General features: G+C 53.5%; 1 protein-coding gene across 1 annotated transcript in view; it reads right to left on the minus strand.

Annotated features, from left to right (window-relative positions):
• Positions 1-5,936: 5,936 nt before the first annotated feature.
• The window catches only part of LARP1 (La ribonucleoprotein 1, translational regulator), a 41,147-nt gene continuing 27,000 nt past the window's right edge, over positions 5,937-20,083 (minus strand). Inside the window, exons 3-20 of the mRNA XM_064162013.1 lie at positions 17,596-17,657; positions 16,076-16,141; positions 15,148-15,319; positions 14,476-14,607; positions 14,157-14,300; positions 13,310-13,472; positions 12,922-13,066; positions 12,524-12,698; positions 11,577-11,746; positions 10,939-11,298; positions 9,648-9,771; positions 8,878-9,083; positions 8,697-8,803; positions 8,179-8,330; positions 7,749-7,893; positions 7,399-7,508; positions 6,761-6,888; positions 5,937-6,191 (exon numbers count right to left, since the gene is read on the minus strand). Of these exons, the coding sequence (XP_064018083.1) occupies positions 5,970-6,191; positions 6,761-6,888; positions 7,399-7,508; positions 7,749-7,893; positions 8,179-8,330; positions 8,697-8,803; positions 8,878-9,083; positions 9,648-9,771; positions 10,939-11,298; positions 11,577-11,746; positions 12,524-12,698; positions 12,922-13,066; positions 13,310-13,472; positions 14,157-14,300; positions 14,476-14,607; positions 15,148-15,319; positions 16,076-16,141; positions 17,596-17,657 (2,783 nt within the window). The 3' untranslated portion in view covers positions 5,937-5,969. The remainder of the gene's footprint in view (positions 6,192-6,760; positions 6,889-7,398; positions 7,509-7,748; positions 7,894-8,178; positions 8,331-8,696; positions 8,804-8,877; positions 9,084-9,647; positions 9,772-10,938; positions 11,299-11,576; positions 11,747-12,523; positions 12,699-12,921; positions 13,067-13,309; positions 13,473-14,156; positions 14,301-14,475; positions 14,608-15,147; positions 15,320-16,075; positions 16,142-17,595; positions 17,658-20,083) is intronic.

The raw sequence follows: 20,083 nt of genomic DNA on the forward strand, positions 1-20,083 counted from the left end.
CCTCCCTGGAGGTGTTCAGGACCAGGCTGGTTGAGGCCTTGAGTGACCTGTTCTAGTGGGAGGTGTCTCTGCCTATGGTGGGGGGTTGGAACTGCATGATCTCTGAAGTCCTAAATCATTCTGTGGTTCCAGGGAGGGTACATGCAGGGCTGACCCACGCTGCACTCACCTGCTGTCAAGCCCAGCTCTCAGCCATGGAATTCAACTCTTCCTGCACCCAGGGGCAAACCCAGTGTGCTCACCCACCCACGGCAGGCCAGCAAACAGCCCAGGCTGCACTGTCTTTTGAAGTTTTTATTTTTATACATTTTTTTTTGTATTAAAAAGGAAAAAAGCATAATTACCACAAATTACAAAGGACTAAAGCATTACTAGAATAATGAGAATCACATCAGCCTAGAAAGCAGATACTCTGAATAATATTAATGTTATAATACAAGCTCTCATTCAAGTATTTTACATTTTTCTCTTGTCCTTTTTATATGTGATGATGATCCTAGCACATGGGTCAAAGATTATGTCCTATTGACAGAAGATGGATCATGTACAGTGGGCCTTATTAACAAGATTTTCCTCCCAAGTGACACATGGTCTGTGATGAGTCATTTTAAGTCTGTCTCTACGATAAATGCAGCTGAAGAAGGTTGCACACACTTTTCTAGTTTTGGGAAACAGAAGGCTGAGTTTGGGACACACAGGGTTTGAGAAGGGCCAGCACATCGAACCACCACCACCACCACCCTTTTTGCTCCAGGCAAGTGAGCAGAGGGCCACCCTCACCAGGGCACAGCTCAGCAGGGCTGTGAGCCACAAATCCAAGTTTCTGACCCAAATAGGACTGGGACAGACTGGGAGGAGAGGGAGCAGAGCTGCACTGGGGAGGCTTGAGGGACCAAGTGGTGTCAAGAACCCCCTCTCGTGAGGGGCACCACTGGCACAAGCCAGCCTCAGTGCAGGGCTGACACCTGGAGAGCAAGATGCAGGGGACCAGTGTGGAGACCCGGGGGGATGGCCCAAGCACACTCCACATGCTGCAGAGTTCTAGCCAGTGCTCAGGGCATTCCCTGCTCCTCTGGAGCCTGCCACTGAGGGATGTGCTTGTCACAGATACATCGGTCCTATGTTCAAGTGTCTGCAGAAAGTGAAACTGTAAACTACTCATTGAGACGCTGCCCTCCAGCCACCTGCTCCACACCACCGAGATGAACATTTTCTTTTAAAAACAACAGAGAAAAAAAAGGAAAATTCACCTGTTACCTGTACTGGAGACTTCAGAAAAACCCAGCAACAAGAGTCATCAGGCATTCACCAGCAAGTGTAGCAACTCTCTCTTAAGAAGAGCCTAGCATCCATTCCAAACAGTGACAAAGTGACACAGCCAGTCTCAGAGGAGACAGGAGAAAGTAAGCATTGCAAACACAGCTTTGCTACATTTACACTTCTTTTTTTTTGCCTTTTTCTTGTTTTTTTTTCCTTTTTTTTTTTTTTTTTCCTTTCAATAAGGTAACTGGAAAGGCATTACCAGCTGGAGGGCCCCCTCTGCACTGCCGTGTGGCAGGACGCTGAGGTTAACGCAGTTCTGTTACAGTACAGTGAGCAGGCTCGAGCAGGACAAGGCGAGACTCGAGGGACTCCAAGGGCTACAGTGACAAGCTGCCATGGGCGGTGCGAGGGGGGCAGCAGGAAGAGGGACAGACAGGCGAATGGAGCAGCAGGATTATCACTTTTTAAACTCTCCCCCCCCCAAAAAAAAAAAAAACGAGCATAGCAAAGCAAGGAAGCCTCCTCTGAAACACAACTTCCACTTCCGACCCCATGCCAGAGCTCCTGCATCCCAAATACAGGCAGACACAGCTCGGGAGCTGTAGTGCCCTGGGATCTCCTGAGAAGGGTGAGATGGGGAATGCTCACCCTGCTCTGCCGGGAGAGCCCTTCCAAAAGCAGCTGGGGTTCCCCCGGCCATGCCAGTGGCTGGGCACCAGACCCTGCAAGCTGCAGGATGGAGCAGCACTGGCAGCAGTACCTGTGCCCAAATGCTCAGACCCCCAAAGTTGGAAAAGAAACAAACATGATCGTGGGGAAGCATACAAGCTCAAAGCAAGGGCAAACTCCCCACTTGGCTGGAGGGCAAGAGCTTCCTCATGAGCAAACCCCTTCTCTGGACAGCTGTCCCTTTGTCCCATGGTGGTGCCAGCCATGTGTGGCACTTTCCGTATGCAACTACACAGCAAGTGGCCAGAAGCCTCTGTAACTTGATCCCGTGCAAACCACAGGACAAGGGAATGCCTCACCGCGGCCAACTCCTTCTCAGCTTGGCACGGACCATGTGCTCTGCAGCCCTGGCCTCACCACGCTCACCCCCTCCTCAGCTTGGCATGGACCATGTGCTCTGCAGCCCTGGCCTCAACAATGCCACCATGCAAGCACAGGGGTGCAGGATGTTGCCCTAGAACCAGAGCACCGTGGAGCTCCCTGCCCTCTGCCACCACCCACACCGTGACCTCACGGTGGGCATCATGTTCCAGCAAAGAGCAGAAGCAAGCCACCTCATGTCCCCTCAGCCCAGAGGGAGACAGGCAGAGCAAGCAACAGCTGCCTCAGGCTGTCACACCCATCTTTCCTTTTCTCCCTGGCTACGCTGTCACTGAAACAGTAAAACAAGGCACAGAGTCCACAAGGGCAGCAGGACCACTGAGAGTGTTCCTCCTGACCCACCTTCCTCCGGGGAATGGGGGGTTTCACACAGGAGCCTCGGCCACTGTCTCAGCAGCAGGGGGGCTCAGCAAACTCTGCCATGCCGAGCCTGAAGTCCCAGCCTTAGAAATCTAGAAAATCATTTTAAATTAATTCAGATTTCGGGAAACTTTTTACCTCTTCTACCAGCCAAACAGTTCCACAGTCTGCTCCACAAGAAACAGCTCTGTGGCAGGAGCCAGTTCCTCCTCATTTCCTACTTCATTTGTTGCTAAAACACAGACAGTTGTCTTCAAAAGAGAACATCCACCAACAAGAGGAGCACAGGAACACAGCAGCAAGGACCATCCACGGCACATCCTGGCCTGCTTCCACTTGCAAACAACCAGCAAGGCATCTCCAATGTCCTTGATCAACCCCATCTCTATCCTCCCAGGCTCCCCTTTCCCAAACCAGGGGCAAACCCAGCTGCATCCATAACCTCAGAGATCTGACTCCAGCTCAGGAGGTGAAATCCAGAGATAACAGTCACTGCCACAGCGCTGTACTAATGTCACCTGCATGTCTGGCCTAGCTTGCACCCCACAACGCTGCTGATACAACAGAGCAAGCCACGACTCAAGACAGGTTAGCATGCTGGAATGCAGTACCTGTGGGTGATACCAAGCTGCAGGGTGATGTGGCAGAGCTGCCTAGACCAGGGCAGGATCACACCACGAGGAAACAGCAAAGCAACAGCTACCCAGCTTCACTCCAACCCAGCTGTGCTTTTCATTCTAGCAGCAGTTCATAAAGCTGCTCCACACAGACCAGTCCAGCCCCCAATCTACTAAAGCTGCACCTCCAACACAGTGTCAGTTTGGGAAAGTAACTTCAGCCAGGGCCTGAGAGCATCTGCAGCCACTACCGAACAACAACGTGCCCAAGCTTGCCTTCTCGATCTCAGCACTCAGCTCCTGGCTGCTCTCAGCTGCCAGCTCTGCAGCCATAGAGAGACAGCTCTGGAGAGATGGCTCTTCCTCCCAGCTGGGACACAGCACGGTACCATACGTTGGGAAAGTGCTGCTTGTTACCAGCTTGTGATGTCACACAGCTGCACCTCTAAGCAGCTCTGCACTGCACGCAGGAGCAGCCTCTGCAGGTCAGGAGGCTGGGGTGCCACAGCCACAACCATGCCAGCTGCAGAGCTGGTATCTCAACCCCAGAGACGAAGCACAGTAGCACCAAGGCGAGTGCCTCTGGCTGAGCTTCCTTCCTTACATGCTTTGTGAGAGCATGTCTTTTCCCCTACTTCTGGGCCCCAGGAAAAGATCTTGCCCTTCTGACATGTACCCACTCCAAGGGAAGGCAGGTCACAAGCCTAGAGAAGGCTGGTCTGCCAAAGCCCACCTGGTGCTGAGCAAGTAGCAGCACGGTGTTATCCCAGCTCCTGGAGATTCACAGGGACATGGCCCTGTGCACAGCACTCTGTGCAGCTGCCCACAAAGAGTCGATGCACAAAGAAAGCCAGGTGAGAGCCCTCCTTTGCCAGGCAGGTCTCCTGCTCCAACCCAGCTCAAGTCCCACCAACAGCCCTGGGCCAGTGACAGCTACAGGAGATGGAGCTCCCTGGGGCTGCATTGCTCCCTGTCAGCATCAAGTGGCACCAAGAACATGCCAGCCCTCCTCCCACCAGCTCGTAAGGACCAGTCCCTCCAGCTGCTGTGACAATCTCTCTGCTCACCCCCCCGACCATGCTGGGGGCAGACTGGAGCAGACCAACCTCCTGCCCCAGCCTGCTTGGAGAGGGTTTGGGGGTGCAAGGCCCCACACAGTGGCTGTGGCAGGGAGGATGCTACAATGGTATATACACAACACAGCGGCTTCAGCTACTTTGTCAGTACCAGTCTGGTTGGACTGCCCTCAGCACCTTCCCCCACGAGAATCTGGGCTGGCAGGGGGATCTCCACGATGGGGGAGGCGTCTGAGCGAGCTGCAGGGTCAGAGGAAAGGCCGCAGGGAAGATCAGCTCGGCAGCAATGCCATGAGGAGTCTCTGGGCCAGGGGAGCCGAGAGCCCAGCACACCCCAGGGTGCAGGAAGCCAGAGAGCCTCCCCGGTCCAGCTCCACCATAAGGCAACATTTTTTTTGGGTGTGGGTTTTTTTAAATGTTTTGTTTCTTTTTTTTGTTTTTTTTTTCTCTCTTCAGTAATACTTCCAAGGAAGAAAGCACAGGAAGATGTCTCTTTTTTGAGTTTTTTGTTGTTTTTTTCCTTTTTTTCCTTTTTTTAAGAGGAGTTTGTATTTTTTTGTTGGTTTTTTTTTTTTTTTTTTGTGTGTGTGTTAGTTCATTTTTCCAAGGGAAAAGGAAGAGAAAACCTCCTTCAGCAAAGTCCTGTCTTTGCTCACGATGGGCATTCCTGGGGCAGCGGGTGCACTGTCCATGCAGGCTCGAGTCCAGGTGCCTGCAGGCCTCCCACCAGCCGTCCTCGCGGGAAGGAGTCAGAATAAGCCTGTCCTTGGCAAAGGTCCTTTGGTTGACTTCCAAATTGTCCGTGAAGGAAGGGAGAGGCGGGCAGGGGGAGAGCCAGACCCTTGGGCAGGTTGGAGGTGCAGATGCTGGGGAGCAGGGAGTGGGAGGATGAACATGGCGATGCTCGTTGTGACAGTCGGTGCTGCAGAGGCACCGCCGCCGTCTGTCCGGGGGATGGGAGACGTCAGCCAGGTCACGGAGATCAGAGGCTCCGCAGCCCCGTGAGGCGCTGCGGCTTCAGGCCCCCTGCGGGGAACCTCGCTCCTCCGAGCCTCCTGAGCAGGCTGCCCTGCGATCCGAGGGGGGACACAGAGGGGAGTCGTGGGGGCTGCACAGAGCAGACTTGTTTTGGTAAATCCAGACGAACTTCTAGCAATAATTTAAAACTTGATATATATATATATAATAATAAAAAATTCTCCCCTTTCCAACCCAGCCAGAACATTGTTTTGAAGAGACACTAAGACGTGAAGTGTGTGCACAGGAGGGGAGGGAAAGCAAAGGGTGGGTCTGCTGGGAGCGGGCCTGGCTCTGGTCAGGGATGTAATAGCAAAATGGTGTTTCAGATGCAGATCATCTTTGCTTTCCAGCCCCAAGAGAAAAAAATCGTGTGCGTTGAAGGTTCTCCCAAGCAGCCTGTTCCTGGGCACCCACCTTCCAGCTCCCCTCCTGTCCCACTCCCTCAGGTCTTTCTTTCTCCAAGCCAATCACCCCCCAACCCCACCCGCCCACCCCCCAGCAGGAAGCAGACGCTGCAGCCTCTCTACTTCCCCATTGTCTGCGATTCTGCAGCCGATGGGGCAGGGGACTGCTGGCTCAGGTTTTTGGCATCCTCTTGTGCAGGCTGGCTGGGTGAGGCGTGGGCTTGGCTGGATGGGCACTGGCTGACCATTTTGCTGGAAGACTGGGATGGGTAGCGCTTCCTGCCATCTCCCCCTGACGTTGTTGGGTACCTCTTGTGTCCACCTTCCTCCCCCATGGGTGGCTGGAAGAAAAGCACCTCAATATCAGCACAGCTTCCCCAAAACACAGATGCCCTCCCCCTGAATCAGGGAACAGCTCTTTGGCAGACCTCCACTTGCAACTTCTCTTCCTGTCCCACAAAGAATAAATGTTTACCCCAAGCCCTCCTCTCCAAATCTACCACTGCCAGATTTGCTGACAGACAGACAGACTGACTTCCACTCAAGCACAGGGGTGACAACCTGCTCTTAGGCACCTTTTTCCCAAAGAGTGGCAAAGATTAGAAGCCCAGGAGCTGAAGCTCCATGCAGTGCTGGCTCCACTCGAGTCATGAAGGCTTGCTTTCCACCCCCTCGCCCAGAACACGAGGGAAGATGGGCTCATCCAGCTCCCCAGAGAGCTGCTCTGAAGTGCATTTGCAGCTCGTTCCTGGCCCGGCTGCAATGACACGGCACGACACTAGGCGTCACCAACCTCCCGTGCTTGGCACGGCTTCGGGACCGGCCTCCAAAGCCCTTCCGTCGGACTTAGACAGGGTCAAGGGGTGTTTGACGGGGGCACTAGTATGGTGCAGGCACTGTGCCTACTCACATCCACTCGGAAGTCCTCGAGGCGCTTGAACTTGCTGAGGTATTCTTGCAGTTTGCTGTTAATGTCCAGATTTTTGGCTTTAGAATATTTTAAGAAGGCCCAGAACTTTTCCAGCCCATAGAGCTGTCCTGGAGGGGAACAAAACCAAACCAGACATCAGAACCTTTTCCTCCAGGCTTTCCCACTGCCCCGTGGACCCTTGCTTCTCACTAGTGGGTACAACCAAGGCAAGATGGAAAACCTGGAGGGAAGCAACCTACACAAGTAAGGGGCAGCCCTCCCGACAAGGCATATCCCCCAGCTCAGCTGACTTGCTGTTCACAAGGCTCAGCCACACTGCAGGGCCTTAAAAAATCCTAAAGGAACCGGTGCCTCTAAAGAAATGTTTTGAGCGAGCTACAACCTCCTACTGCCCTCCTCCATCACCCCTGCTACCTCCCCGCAGTCCTCAGGACAGTGAGCATCCAATCAATCCTCTCTGTGAAGCGAGCAAGAAGACATCCAACCAGTCCCAGCTACACACACTAAAGTACCATCATGGTATGGCTTTCCCAGAGTCACAAGAAGTGGTCCAGGGATGACCATGCAGCTGGGCTACACCACTGCAAACCCCAGAGTAGGCCAAATGAGGCACCTACCAGCTTCATAATCCTTGATGGTCTCTTCTTGGAAGTCCTTAAATATATCTGGCCGGAACTTCTTCTCCAGCCCGTAGCTGTAGTATCTGAAAAGGCACTCCAGACCGTACCTGGAACACAGCACACACCACGTGCTGCTCAGACATCAGCACACCCAACACTCAGGCAGAGGCTTCTGAGCAAAGAGCCCTGCTTCCTACCAGCAGCAGGAGATGGCTCCGGGTGACCTCACTCCCACCTTTGAGCAAGGCAAAGGCACTGCCTTTATTGTGTTTAAGCCCTAAAAAAGGCCAAACCCTTCCCCCATCACTTCCCTCCCAGGAAAGGCCACTCTGCTGCTTCTCTCCTACCTGTATCCCTCCTTCCCATCCTCCACAGCCAGTTGCTTGAACTCCTCATACATCTTCTTGTTGAAGTGATCTCGGAGGAAGAAGGACCAGAACCGGAACAGTGTGTTCATCTCCTGGGACTGGCCAATGCCCAGGCGTTTCCGCTCTGTTTGGGAAGAGGGGATGGTTACAAGGCAGACCACCTCCCGTGCAGCCAGCTCTTGCATGGTTGCTCATCTGCAGGACTACTGTGACTTACACCCAGCCCCAGTGCTGGACACCCTGAGCTGCAGCTCACGCTCACCACAAACTGTGGGGAGACATCACTACCAGGAAGGTTGTCCTGTAGGACTCTGCTTATCTTGGTGTGAGCCCTGCAGCTGCAGCCTGCTCTTGCCCAGGAGCAGAGCACAGACACCCTGCCCCACGCCTCACGTGCCAGTGTCCCTACCGTTAAGGCAGCGCCGACGGTACTTGTGGTAGACATGTTGTGTGAAGCCGTTCTCCTTGAGCAGCTCGTGGGAAGGATGCTGGAACTTGGGCAGGGATTGTGGTGTGCAGCCGTAGCTTCCGACAGCAGGGGTCCCCTCCGAGGGGCTGGAGCTGGGCATGAGAGACTCCTGTCAATCCCTTTCCTTGGCATCAGCCAGCTGACAGCAGAGTGCAGTCACGCTCCACCCTATGACATGTGTCTGCTGGTCCCACCAGCTCCCTGTGACTATCTGCTCTGACTTTGGGATGTGAGCCACAAAGCATCCTACTAGAAAGGGAATTCAGTGTTTCCAAACAAGTCTCAACTTGTTTTCTCAGCTCCTTCCAGGAGGGACCAGTTGCATCTCAGTCCTTTCTGCAGCCACCTAACAGGAGACCACCCCTGCAAGACCGGACAGTACCTTTACCCTTCCAACCCACACTCATTCCCTTTCCCATCTCTGGCTCTGCCCGACCCCACACGCCTGCCTGCAGTACCTGATGGAGGCTGTCCGGGGCCTGTGCTCCCGGGAGTCCATCACCCAGCCCACGTGGCACTCCATCGGAGGGTTGGAACTGTGCCTCGTCTTCCTCTTCCGCGGAGTCTGCAAGACATGGTGCATCAGGGACATGCCTCTTTCTTCTCCACTCCCACCCTGCACCTCAGCCGCGGTCCCACCTTGGCATCTATCGTCCTGCCCTCTTTCACCACTGGGTAGAAACGAGGCGTCTGTGTTGGGTCCTTCAGCTGAGGCGTGCGAGGGGTCCGGGGGGTCCTGGCGTTACGGTAGTTGGGTGACTCTGGTACAGTTGTAGGCAAAGACCGGGCGATGGTTGAAGGCTCAGGGACTCCAAACAACTTGTTAGCCAAAGCGTCTGTGGGTACTGCAGAGAGAAACCCCCACCCCAGGTCAAGCTGAGCTCCGAGTGCGAGAGTGTCACTTATGGCCAAGGGACACCCACACCCCAGCCCTCTTGAGACAAGCAGCTTCAAATTCAGCATGTCACCATCTTGGCCAGACAGCCCAAAGCCTAGCGCAGATCCAAGGACTGAGCTTCCAGTGGTCCCACACAAGGTGTCTGATTCCTAGTGGCTAACGGCAGTGACAAATGCCCCCCCCGAGAGAAGGGCAGGCCACCAAGTGTCAGAAGCGGGCAAAGCACAGCAGGCAGCTGCCTTCCAGGTATAGAGAGGCTCCAAGACCAAAGTCACGTCCAGGGAGCTACCCCAGCCTGCCAAGATTTCTTCACTCAACTGGGACGCCTCTGCTTTTTGGCCTCCTCTGCTGAAGCCTCTAAACCTACCACTAGGAGAAGAACTGGGAAAGACAATTGTATATGCCTACGAGCAAGCCCTTCTCTTTGGCTACTACCCAGCCTCTGAGGGCCTCTCATCAGGCAGAAGAGGAACAAATTCAGGATCACCTGCTCATGCCCCCTGTCTCTTACCTTGCTGGAACCTGGGGGGACCAGGAGGAACTTCCTGGTTTGGATCCACAGGGGGCTCTGGGGTCAGGGTGTCAAACTGCTCTCTGCTGATCATATTCACCTTCTTGAAGTTCTCCACCTCTTGCTGCATTGGGAGAGGAAATGATGAAGCAACCAACTGCCCTCTTTTTTCCCCTCATATCCCATCAGCTCATCATGACCACTGTTCTGCTTGTGCAACAGCTGAGCACCAAGAGAGGCCATGGGGCCTGGGTGCCCAGAAGCATAACCTGCTGCACAGTGGTAGGAAGGAGAGATGCAGCAGACAGAAAAAGAGACACTGCCACGGGCCAGATGTGAACCACTTTGCTCCTCCCAAGCTTTCAAGGATCGTACAAGGTAGCTTCAGTCACCCCTGCTTGCTTCTTTTAGGCTTTTACCAACTTAGGTCAGGATTGGCACAACAAAGCTCAAGGCAAGCTCCATAACCCATGACTGGCCTCTACCACCTTTATGTCCCCAAAGCCTCCTCCCTGCATCCTTACAGCCACACCAGCAGTGAGGCACAAAGCTCCCATGTAATCGAGGAAGCCAGCACATACTGTTCTGCTGTCATCACACCCTCAGCTTCTGTCACTCCAGAGGGCAGCATAGCTTCAGCAGTGTGACAAGATAGCAGACAGGGAACACCAAGACCAGCTGGTAGCTCAAAGAGGCCATCTCGCTTTGCAGTCAAATTAAATTCCTTCAGTGAAGGAGTCTAGGCAAGTCCCTAGCCAGTCAGTCACCAAGCTGGGACTCCAGTGTTTCAAAGCAGCAGATGAGTTGTCCATAGAAAGCCACAGTCTGCACAAACTGGCACAAAGAAGGGGGAAGAACACAGGCCAAGTGCACTCCAGCCAGCTGTGAACCCGTCCCAGGAAGTGCAGTCTCCCAGGGACCATGCCATGGAGCATGGGCACCATCAACACTGCAGAGACCCAGTTTCAACCCTTAGATCTGTCACAATCTGAAAAAACCCTGTCAGACAGCAGAGCAACAGGTTGCATGCTCCAGAACACCTTACTGGCACTTTATTTACCTGGCTGCAGCCTCACACCACGTTACAGAGCTGTGTTTAACCCTGATTACAGCAGAGCATGATGCTAGGAGCCGGAATCTCAAGCACTGCAACAGGACTAATCCCATCTTAGCTGTACCCACGAGTGGGCTGTAACTGCACTGCCCCTTTCACCCCACACCAAGGAGGCAGACATCCTTCTGCACACAAGGCTCCCCACAGGCTCTCCCTCCTTGGATCAGCCGCTCTCACCTTGATCTGCGAATACTCCGGCTCAAACTGCTCCGTCCACAGGTCCTGCTCGTAGTAGTAGAGCCCATCGTTGATCACCTTGGCCAGCTCCGAGCTCATTTTCGCCCTGGACGTGTGGTTGCCAGTCCGATCGCCGCCAGGGTGCCGGCGCAGGTAGGGAGGCGTCTGCGTGACGATGAGGATCTTGTTGACGTCGCGGTCGTCGATCTCGTAATCCGAATCCTCGTCTGACCAGTCCGTGAAGGTGTTCTTGCGGCCGTCCATCTGCTCCATCTCCTCGTCGAAGAGGAAGTCCAGCTCCTCAGGTTCGTCTTGGTCCTTTTGCTTTTGCTGTTGCGGTGTCTTTGACTCCTCCGGTTTCTACAGGTAGAGGAACAAGAGTGGCACAACCTTACTGCTTGGAGGCCCAGCTATCGCCCCTCGTTTCCCTACCGCAGCTGGAAGCTGCCCATCTGTGGGGAACACTTCATTTACACCACTGAGGAGAAGTCGCAGAGCGGGTCAGATAGGGCCAGGAGAAACTATATCACTCCCATGACCAACAGACCACATTTGATCTGAAATCTGCCTTCTTAAGATTCAAGTCATCCCATCAACTCTGAGACCCTCAACCCAACAGCGCCTACATATCCACCTACCTTGGGCCTAGCTGGGGAGGGCCGAGGTCTCTTTTTCACTTCAATCCATGTCTCTGAATCCAGGTCTGGCAGACTTGCAGACAGGCCCTTGGGCATGGTCTTCAGGTTACTGACCTCCTCTGTTTTGGTGGGGACTGGGCTGGCAGGACGTGGGGAGCCAGGAGCAGACTCTACAGCAACAAAAGCCACAAGGTGCTTTAGAGGGAGGGAAGAAGAAGCCTGGAGGTTGTGTAATTAAATAGCCTGAAGGTCTAGCTAGCACCCAGTGGCCAAGGCTTACCAGCACACTGCCCACAAGTGCTGAGGAGGGAAGGGAAGAGGGATAAAAACCCAACAAGCCAAACATCTCCAGTTAAGGCTGTGATGCTAGTGGTGGCCACAGAGCTGTGCAGGTGATGATATCCCAGACATGCACAGCCCTAAAGCAGGTGTTTTGGTGCTCTCAGAGAAACCTTCACAAGAGCCTAGAGACAGTGGAAATAGATTTTCTCCTACCAAAACTTAGAGCAGCACCAAAAAGATCCTCCACTTGGCCACTGAAGCCCAGCCCTGGGCTCCTGTCAGTCCCTACAGGTGAAGTGACAAGAGCAGGGATCTGCATTGCCCATGAAGCAATGCAGATCCTTCCCCAGCACTATGTCGACAGCTCCACATCTGCTGCCCCATTTGTGCCCTCCCTCACTGAGGAAAAGATGGGTTCACAAGTGACCTCTGCTCTGCAGAGCAGCAGTAAAGTATGTTGAATTCTTTCAGCTTTCACAGCCTCAGTCACATTCAGGTTTCTCCACATGCAGAGGCAGTGGCACTCTGGGGGCCTAAGTCCATACCAGCTCCCACCACAAGCAGAAAGCCCTGCTGTGGGGAACATTCCTGACTTGCAGGGTCTTGGTCCTGCTGCAGTACCAACATGCATCCCACACTTCTCTCCACATTCCCCTAGTGCTTACCTGTCTCCTTCTGGAAGCTCTGCCGAGGCACAAACTCTGGGCAGTTGATGAACTGTGAGAAGTCAGTTTGTGTGTAGTCAGCCATAGGAGGGCCAGGCAGAGCCCATTTTTCTGGCTGCTCTTTTCTCCTGATCTTCTCATCCACAATTTCCACCACCTTGCTGTCCTTCAGAGCCTGAAATCAAGTGATACTCTGTTAACATAGGGCTCAGCTTTGACACATTGAGTGGCTCAGCCCCAGACTTTCCTATAGAGAGGATCAAGAGAAGGAGGGATCCTATCAAGGACAAGTGAAAGGCCCCACCTGCATCTCGCTTATAGTCCATCTTGGAAAACAGGCCTGACAGGAGTGTCAAGAATCAGAACAAGAAGGGAAGTCCATCTTTCCTCGCCCTCACCTTAATGATGAGGTTGATGTCAGTGGTCAGGGCCTGCACCCGGTGGAAGCTGGCAATCAGGGTGATGGGAAGGAAGCCATCCGAGTCCATCTTACGACGCAGGAAGAAGTCTCGCTCCAGGTTGTCCACACTGAAGTAGTATTCTCTGTAAGGACAACGCAGCAGTGAAGGACAGCCCAAAGCCACCTTTCTCTGAGCACCCCAGGGAAATAATCCACACACACACTTCTGCTACCTGGGGAGCCCAGACACAGGGCAAGCCTGTGCTTTAAGTCAACACACCTCAGTTCTAACCCTGCCCATGGGATTAGCTATGCAGTCTCCAGGGAGGGAGACATCTGCAAACATCCGACCAACGATCAGTGCTCAGACAAGGGGTGGAGCTTACATCTGCCGCTTGATGTAGTCTTTGAGCAGCTCCTGGTCCACGCTGTAGAGCTCGGCGCTGCTGATGTTGTCAAAGTAGTAAGTGATGTTGCTGGCATACTTCTGGGTGCGGGAGCCATCCGAGCCCTCGAATTTCCGGTACCCATACTGGTAGTCGAAGTGCCCTGTGGGACACCAGCAAGGGTCAGCACAGAGCCCTCTGTATCTGCTAGACAGGCCGGATGGGGCTGGACTCCTGCACAAATTGTTCCCTCTGCACTGTTTCTAGGATGCTCATAGCAGTCCACAATAGGGTAACACTCATTCATATCCCTCCTGATCTCAACCTTTGCTGCAGAAGAGATCCCAGTGAAGCTTCAACAAACCAAGCTCAAGACAGGCCAGGAGCAACTGGGCAGCCTAGGTGCAGAAAACCCTACACTGAAACTTTCTCAGGGTTAGCACCAACTGTCCTCATCAAGTGCTAGAGTAGATCCTCTTCCCTATTCCAAGCCATGACTCCTGCTTGGCTCTCACCGTGACAAAGCCTACACAGAATATCAGAATGCTTCAATTCCTGCATGTGGGGGTTCTGCGAGGGACAGAAAACAGGAGGAACAGCTTGGCCTCATTAGCAGAAAGATATTTGCCTTTATTAAAATACTAATAATTTGCTTTTATTAAAAGCAGCTCAACTGACCAGCTGGGATGACCTGGCACAGTATTTCCCTGTATCACTGAAGTGCTCCACCCTCCCCAGCCTGCTTTGGAGGCCCAGGTCTCGCTCACATATGTACAGAGCCCTGCAAACTTTGGCAAACGCCCTGATCTCTTCCTCCTATCACAAGGACCACACATACAATGATCACCTCCTCTGCCTCTGCCACGGCCCCTGCCACGGCCCCGGCCTCGGCCCCGGAAGGTCCCTCGCACAGCTCCTCCCTCGCTCTTCACGCTGGAGGTTTCGTCGTGGTCCTGCCAGCTGCGCTCGTGCTTGTTGTCAGGGTGCCAGCCTGAAGCAAGAGGGGGAAGGAGAGGCAGGAGCAGTGTTAATGGCTGAAAGCACTTCTTTGGAGCAAGCCCGCTGCACACAGTGCCCCTCAAATGCAGGACAGATGCCCACCACCCAGAGCTTGCTCTGCCCCACAGCCAGGGCAGGCAGAGGGGGTCCCCAGCCTGGGCTCTCACCTTTCAGTTCGCTGCGGGTGTTGGAGGGGTGCCTGTGCTGCTCGTTTTGCCGGTTGTTCCGAGAGGCTGTTTTGTCCCTAGGCACCTCTGACTTCATGTCTATCTGCAAAGGGACCCACTTGTGTTTGTTGCCTGTAAAAGGACAGGGTTTGGGTGTGACACTGGTTCAGTGAGTGACTGTTTCCCTCTCCACAGCCCCCACACAGAGAAGAGGGAAAGCAGCAGGGCTTTTTGGACCAGCTCTGTCCTCAATCGTCCCTCCAGGCTTCAATGGATGTAGAGAGGCTCTAACCACGACTCTCAGTCATGGAAGGACATGACACAAAACTCCCCTGCTGCTTTGCAGCAGTTGTCCTTCCTCTACCTCTTTCTGCCAACTGAGGCCAGACTGAAGCGATGTGTCAACCACGGCTGATGCAATCCAGAGCCAGGGGCCCGCCTGTGCCAACACGGGAGTGCACGTGAGAGGAAAACTCCTGCCACGCTCCACGAGCACAAACGCCCCTGCTTGGGCCCTGCTCCCATCAAAATGACCCTCTGCCCCCTTGAAGTGTGCAAACACCTTTGTGCCACAGCTGTCCCCACCTGGGCCATGTCCTGCATCAGACCCCCCAGAAAAAGCAGTGGATGTTTCCATCCAGCTGTGGGCTGCAGAGGAGAAACCTGTCTTACCTTTCTTCTTCTGGGATGACTTCTGGTTATCATCATCACCGTTCTTCTCCTCCCCAGACTCATCCGATTTGGTTTTCAGGCTCTCTTTGCCATCACTCCCATCCCCTTTCTCCTGCTCTTTCATGTCTTTCTTGACAGGCAGTTTCCGGAGGGATGGTGCTTTGTGTGGCTGCTGCAGATACCCAGTGCAGGGAAGAGTCAAGAAGTGAGACACAAAGAGCTGGAGGCAGCCCCCATGAACAGGAGAACCACATGCTAGGCTGGAAGCATCTCTGCTCTGTGCCTCCTAGAGGTGTCCTGTTCCTGGGGAAGGGCTTATATATCTGAGCAGGGTAAGGCCTTTACAGATGATGGACAGCGCTGAAGCTAAGACACAAGTCCCAGGCACAGAATCACTGAGGCCTGGTAATCCTGAATGAGGATGTCCTAACAAAGGACTGAACTACCTCAGTGACAAAAGGGTGAGTGACTCTCAGGCATTGACACAGTCAGGAGCTGGCAAAGAAGCATCCAAAAATACAAAGGTTTCAATGACAACCACATCCATAGCAGGTGAGGAAGGCCACCATGCTGCTTGGGCACACCAGCCCTTATATATTTTCATTTTCTTTTGTGCAAGTCTTCACTGCTGCTCAGGTCCCTTCTTGCACTGTGCAGCTCTGAGAAGAGCAGGCCTGGAAGCTGCCCTACCTACTTCACACAGCTCAGGGGTTCAGACCCAGCTTCAGGCTCCCAGAATAGCACCAAGGAGAGAGCCCAATACACAGGGCAGCCCTAAAAGGAAATCCCCTGCACACTATTCCTGGCTGCCTCCGTGCTGACATTCAGAACCCCAAATGGCCTGGCTCTGCCAGCACTCCCAGTGCCACAGAGGGAGGAGGTCTGCAAAGGCTTGGTCTTGTTTGCTGGAGCAATTCTGTGTTCTCACCTGGACACTCTTGTGGGCTATTTCTCCAGGTGTTGGCCAATTTGTGGCATCACCGAAGTCACCAACCTTGTAAGCAAAGAGAAGTCACATTTAGAGCACAAATGGTGGGTGCCAGGCCCTGCATCAACAGACAGAAGCCCTTCCAGCCACACCATCAGAAGCCACCACCCATCAGTGGCCTGCAAGATGGCTGTCCTCAAGAGGTTTGGGAGTGACAGCCAAACTGCATATAGACAGCCCCTCTCCCCACCCAAGCAGGCTCCTGAATTCATCCCAAGTAACTGCAGGCAAGCTGCCACCAGCCTTGTAAGCTGCCAGCCACCCAGATCCCACCTAGCTTTTTGTCCCAGCTGCAGTATTTGGGACCAAGCTGCCCGAGGCAGTTAGCTCACTCAGCCTTGGCCTTTTCCTAAACCCACCTGAAGCAGCCACATCCCGTTAAGGAAGCTGCCTCCACCTAGTGGCAGGCTACAGCCAGGTGTATCTTCACTAAGTGCCCAATTACTACCAAGTGCTGGCAGCAACAAAGCAAGGGATCATGTAGTAGAACTGATGGGGAAAGTCAAGCAGGTATCTGATGACCTACAGGACAGTGAGGACAGGATGCAAACAGCTGCCCAGGTACATGATGAACAACAGCAAGGCATCAAGTTTAAGATTATCTGGGCACAGGAAATCCTCTTTGCCCTTATGGCGTTACTACTTCTAAACTGATTTTAGAAGTCACTGAGTCCCCCAGGAGATGACATCTCTACACACAAGTGAGATATGCCCCTCTTCCCAGGAGGCAGGATTCCTGGGAAAGCCACTGCAGTGCAGGCCCATGCCTTTTACAGACAGGAGCCCCTTCATCCCCAGGGCCCTCCTCTCCCCGAGTGAACAGCTAAGGGAAGTCACATCAAACTTCAGTGCGTCCCACTGGCTGCTGGGAGCCAGCATCAACAGCCCATATCCTTAACTGTGCCCAATGTCCTCAGAAACAACTGTCCCTCCATCCCAGGTTGATGCCTTGGAACAAACTGTCCCAATTCCTTCAAAGGAGTTGCTTTGTTTGAAATCAATTACCCTGGCTCTCCATGTGCCAGTCAGGAACAGAGCGCACAGGGAAGGAAGGCCCTGCAGACACAAGGCTCTGTCACACCACCGTCCTGTCTGCGCCACAAAGCAGGGCACTGTCTAAGCCCACAAGGCACCTGGGATGTCCCTGGAATTTGGTGGGGGAGCTTTCCACATTTAAGTGCCTCCCTTTGAGACGGGTGGGGAGAAGGTCTGTCCTGGTCTAGCTGGGCAGAACACCAGTCAGAAAGCAGGCAAGACTATTCAAATGCTAAAGAGGAGCTGGATAATCAGGATGTTGTCCTTCATGCTCTTGTAGGAAACCAGGCCAGCATGTCAACCCTTCCACAACCAGCCTTGGGAAGGAAGTGACCCATTCAGGAGACTTCCAAGATGTTCTCGTGGTGCTGACAAGTGCACCAGAAGGTGGTGGCCAGCAATGGGGCCAGCAGGCACAGCCCTACCTTGCTTCCTTTCCGCTGTCTCGGGTTGGCAGCCCTCACCACTTTCGCAGGAATTGTGTGTTCTGCAAAAGGAGAACAAAGCTGTTAAAACACAGTGAAAAGCAAACAGAAAACAGAGGCTGCTTCTGAACTGGCTCTCACGAGGGCCCCATCGAGATCAGGTAACTCCTGATCAATCCAGGTTGCCAAGAAATGGACCTTTAACCCCATCCTGCCACAGGAAGGCACTCCCTTGACTTAGGTCAGTGCTCCCCACTTGGTCTTGCCAGGCAGGGAGGAGGGGTAGCAAGTTCAGCTTGCTCTGTAAAGCACCAGGCAGAACTCGATCTGCTGTTACATACAGCAAAATAAACATGCCCTTGAACAGACAAGGCCCACCACTGCAGCAGGGTGGCCAAATGGCTGCAGGCAGCAGAGGAGGGCTCTGTGGCACACAGGTGCTGCTCATCTCTTGCACAAGAGGGAAGGTACAGAGAAAGAGCCATGTTGTGTAGTGCCTAAATATTGTTACAGCCAAAAGGATTTAGGCATTTGAGTACCTCAGAGATACTTCAAAATATCAGAGTGCAACTGCTGAGATTCACCATGGACCTCACACAAGACCTGCAGCATGTCAAGACCTCAGCCCCATCATGACCCATCCTGGCTCCTGTTCACACTCCAAACATCCTTACAAGCAGAAAAAGAAATCTGACTTATTTGCTTCCCCTCTCAAGTTTGGCTGCAAGCTCTCAGGTTTAGGAAATCATGCAGGGCACACACAGAGTCCGACAGGGTAGAATGTTGCTGCTTAACATCAATCAGCCCCAAAAGGACCATGTATGAAGGTCTCCTACCTGGCAGCACTGCTCCACAGGGAGAGGAGAGCCAGCCAGCCAAGCTTCAAGGGGCAGCCTGTGCCAGCTGCCATGCACTGGGCAGGAGCAAGCACTTCTGCTGACTCCACTGGTTTGGTTTCAAAGAACAGCACCCCAGACTGAGCTTGGGGGTGGGGACTGAAGGCATAAGGGAGGTGAAGAGAAGAGCCTTGAGGCAGGTAGAGTCTATCTGGGGATGCCCTGGAGAACATCCTGAATAGCCTACCCAACTCCACTCAAAGCTGGCTTTGATCTGTTACAGCAGGACAACTTTGCCTAGAAGATCAAAACTGGTCCCTTTCCTAGCCTTGAAACCTGTGACTCATTTTGCTGGCCCAGTCTTGCTCAGAGCTGGAGGCTTTGAAGTGTCAATAAAGCAGAGTCAGATATGGCAGGACAGAGCCCAGAACCATGTGCACTCCCCTCCCTTGGTCCCCTTTCCCTAAGGCTCCTGCATGGGGATTTCACCCCTAGGAGGGCCCAAGCTCTCAGTAGATACCCAGATCTTCCCCTGTGGCCCAGGACTTCAGCCCACCCACACTGCTTCCCCGCACAAGCAACAGTCCCACGTGCCCCTCAGTAATTCCATGTGCACCTCACAGAATCCCAGCTTCACAGCACAATGCTTGCCACAAGGCTTTTAAACGTTTCTGCTACTGTAGGAGAAGCAAGCACTTTCAGAACAGCCCGTAAAATCCTCCATTCAACACCCACAGATGTCACCAACTAAATATAGCTCCAAAAGGCACCAAGTGCCACAGCAGAAACCCACAACTACCCTGGTTTTCCACAGGTATGGAGCACCTCTGCCCAATACAACAGCACTGACATATCTGGCAGTGAGAAAAAAACACCTGAACTTGTTCTGCAGCCTGGTTTGGGCACTGATCATTCTGGTTGGGGGAGACTGAGGCATCCTCTCTCACTGCAAGCATCCTACCCACTTCCCAGCACACTCCAGCCCTGGGGTTCACAGCAATGGTATCCAGCCCTTGACTTCATCTGTTTTAGTTCAGACACCTCATGGCCACATATATTCTTGTGCCTTCTTGGGGATCAGTCAAAGAGAGGCCCCTTCATAGCCTCTAGTGAGAGAGGACAAAAGGACACAGGCTGCAGAGATGGGTGTCACATCATCTTTGCAGAGGAGGGAGGAGATTAAAACAAGTTCTGCTACTTTTCTTATCTGCAAGATAGGAACAGGGATCCCTTATCTAGCTGAGGTGCTGAGAAGCCTAATTAGCATCTGCAGAGCGCTGCGGAAGACAAAACACAAAGCAAAGCGCTGCAGCTTGGCAGGAGGCTGCTCTGCGGAGCACAGCCAGGCCAGCACCATAGTGGGAGCTGCAGGAGGCTCTTGCAAGAGTGGACGGAGCCAAGATGTCCCAAGTCCTAGTTGCTCAGATCAAGACAGGAGACCAAGAGGGTACAATGATGCTAGCAGACAGACAGACACAAGAGCCAAGAGCTGTGGCAAGCAGAAATTGCACATGCCTGGCACCCTCCAGGGCATGCCAGCCTAAGCAAGTGCCTCAGCTCCCACCCATCAGTGATTCTGTAGCCACGCTGCTGGTAATCACACCCTCAACTGCTCTTCACGCTCCTTTATGGACTCTAGCAAACCCAGGCAG

The sequence above is a fragment of the Pogoniulus pusillus genome, chromosome 22 (assembly GCF_015220805.1).
Source record: "Pogoniulus pusillus isolate bPogPus1 chromosome 22, bPogPus1.pri, whole genome shotgun sequence".
NCBI lineage: Eukaryota > Metazoa > Chordata > Aves > Piciformes > Lybiidae > Pogoniulus > Pogoniulus pusillus.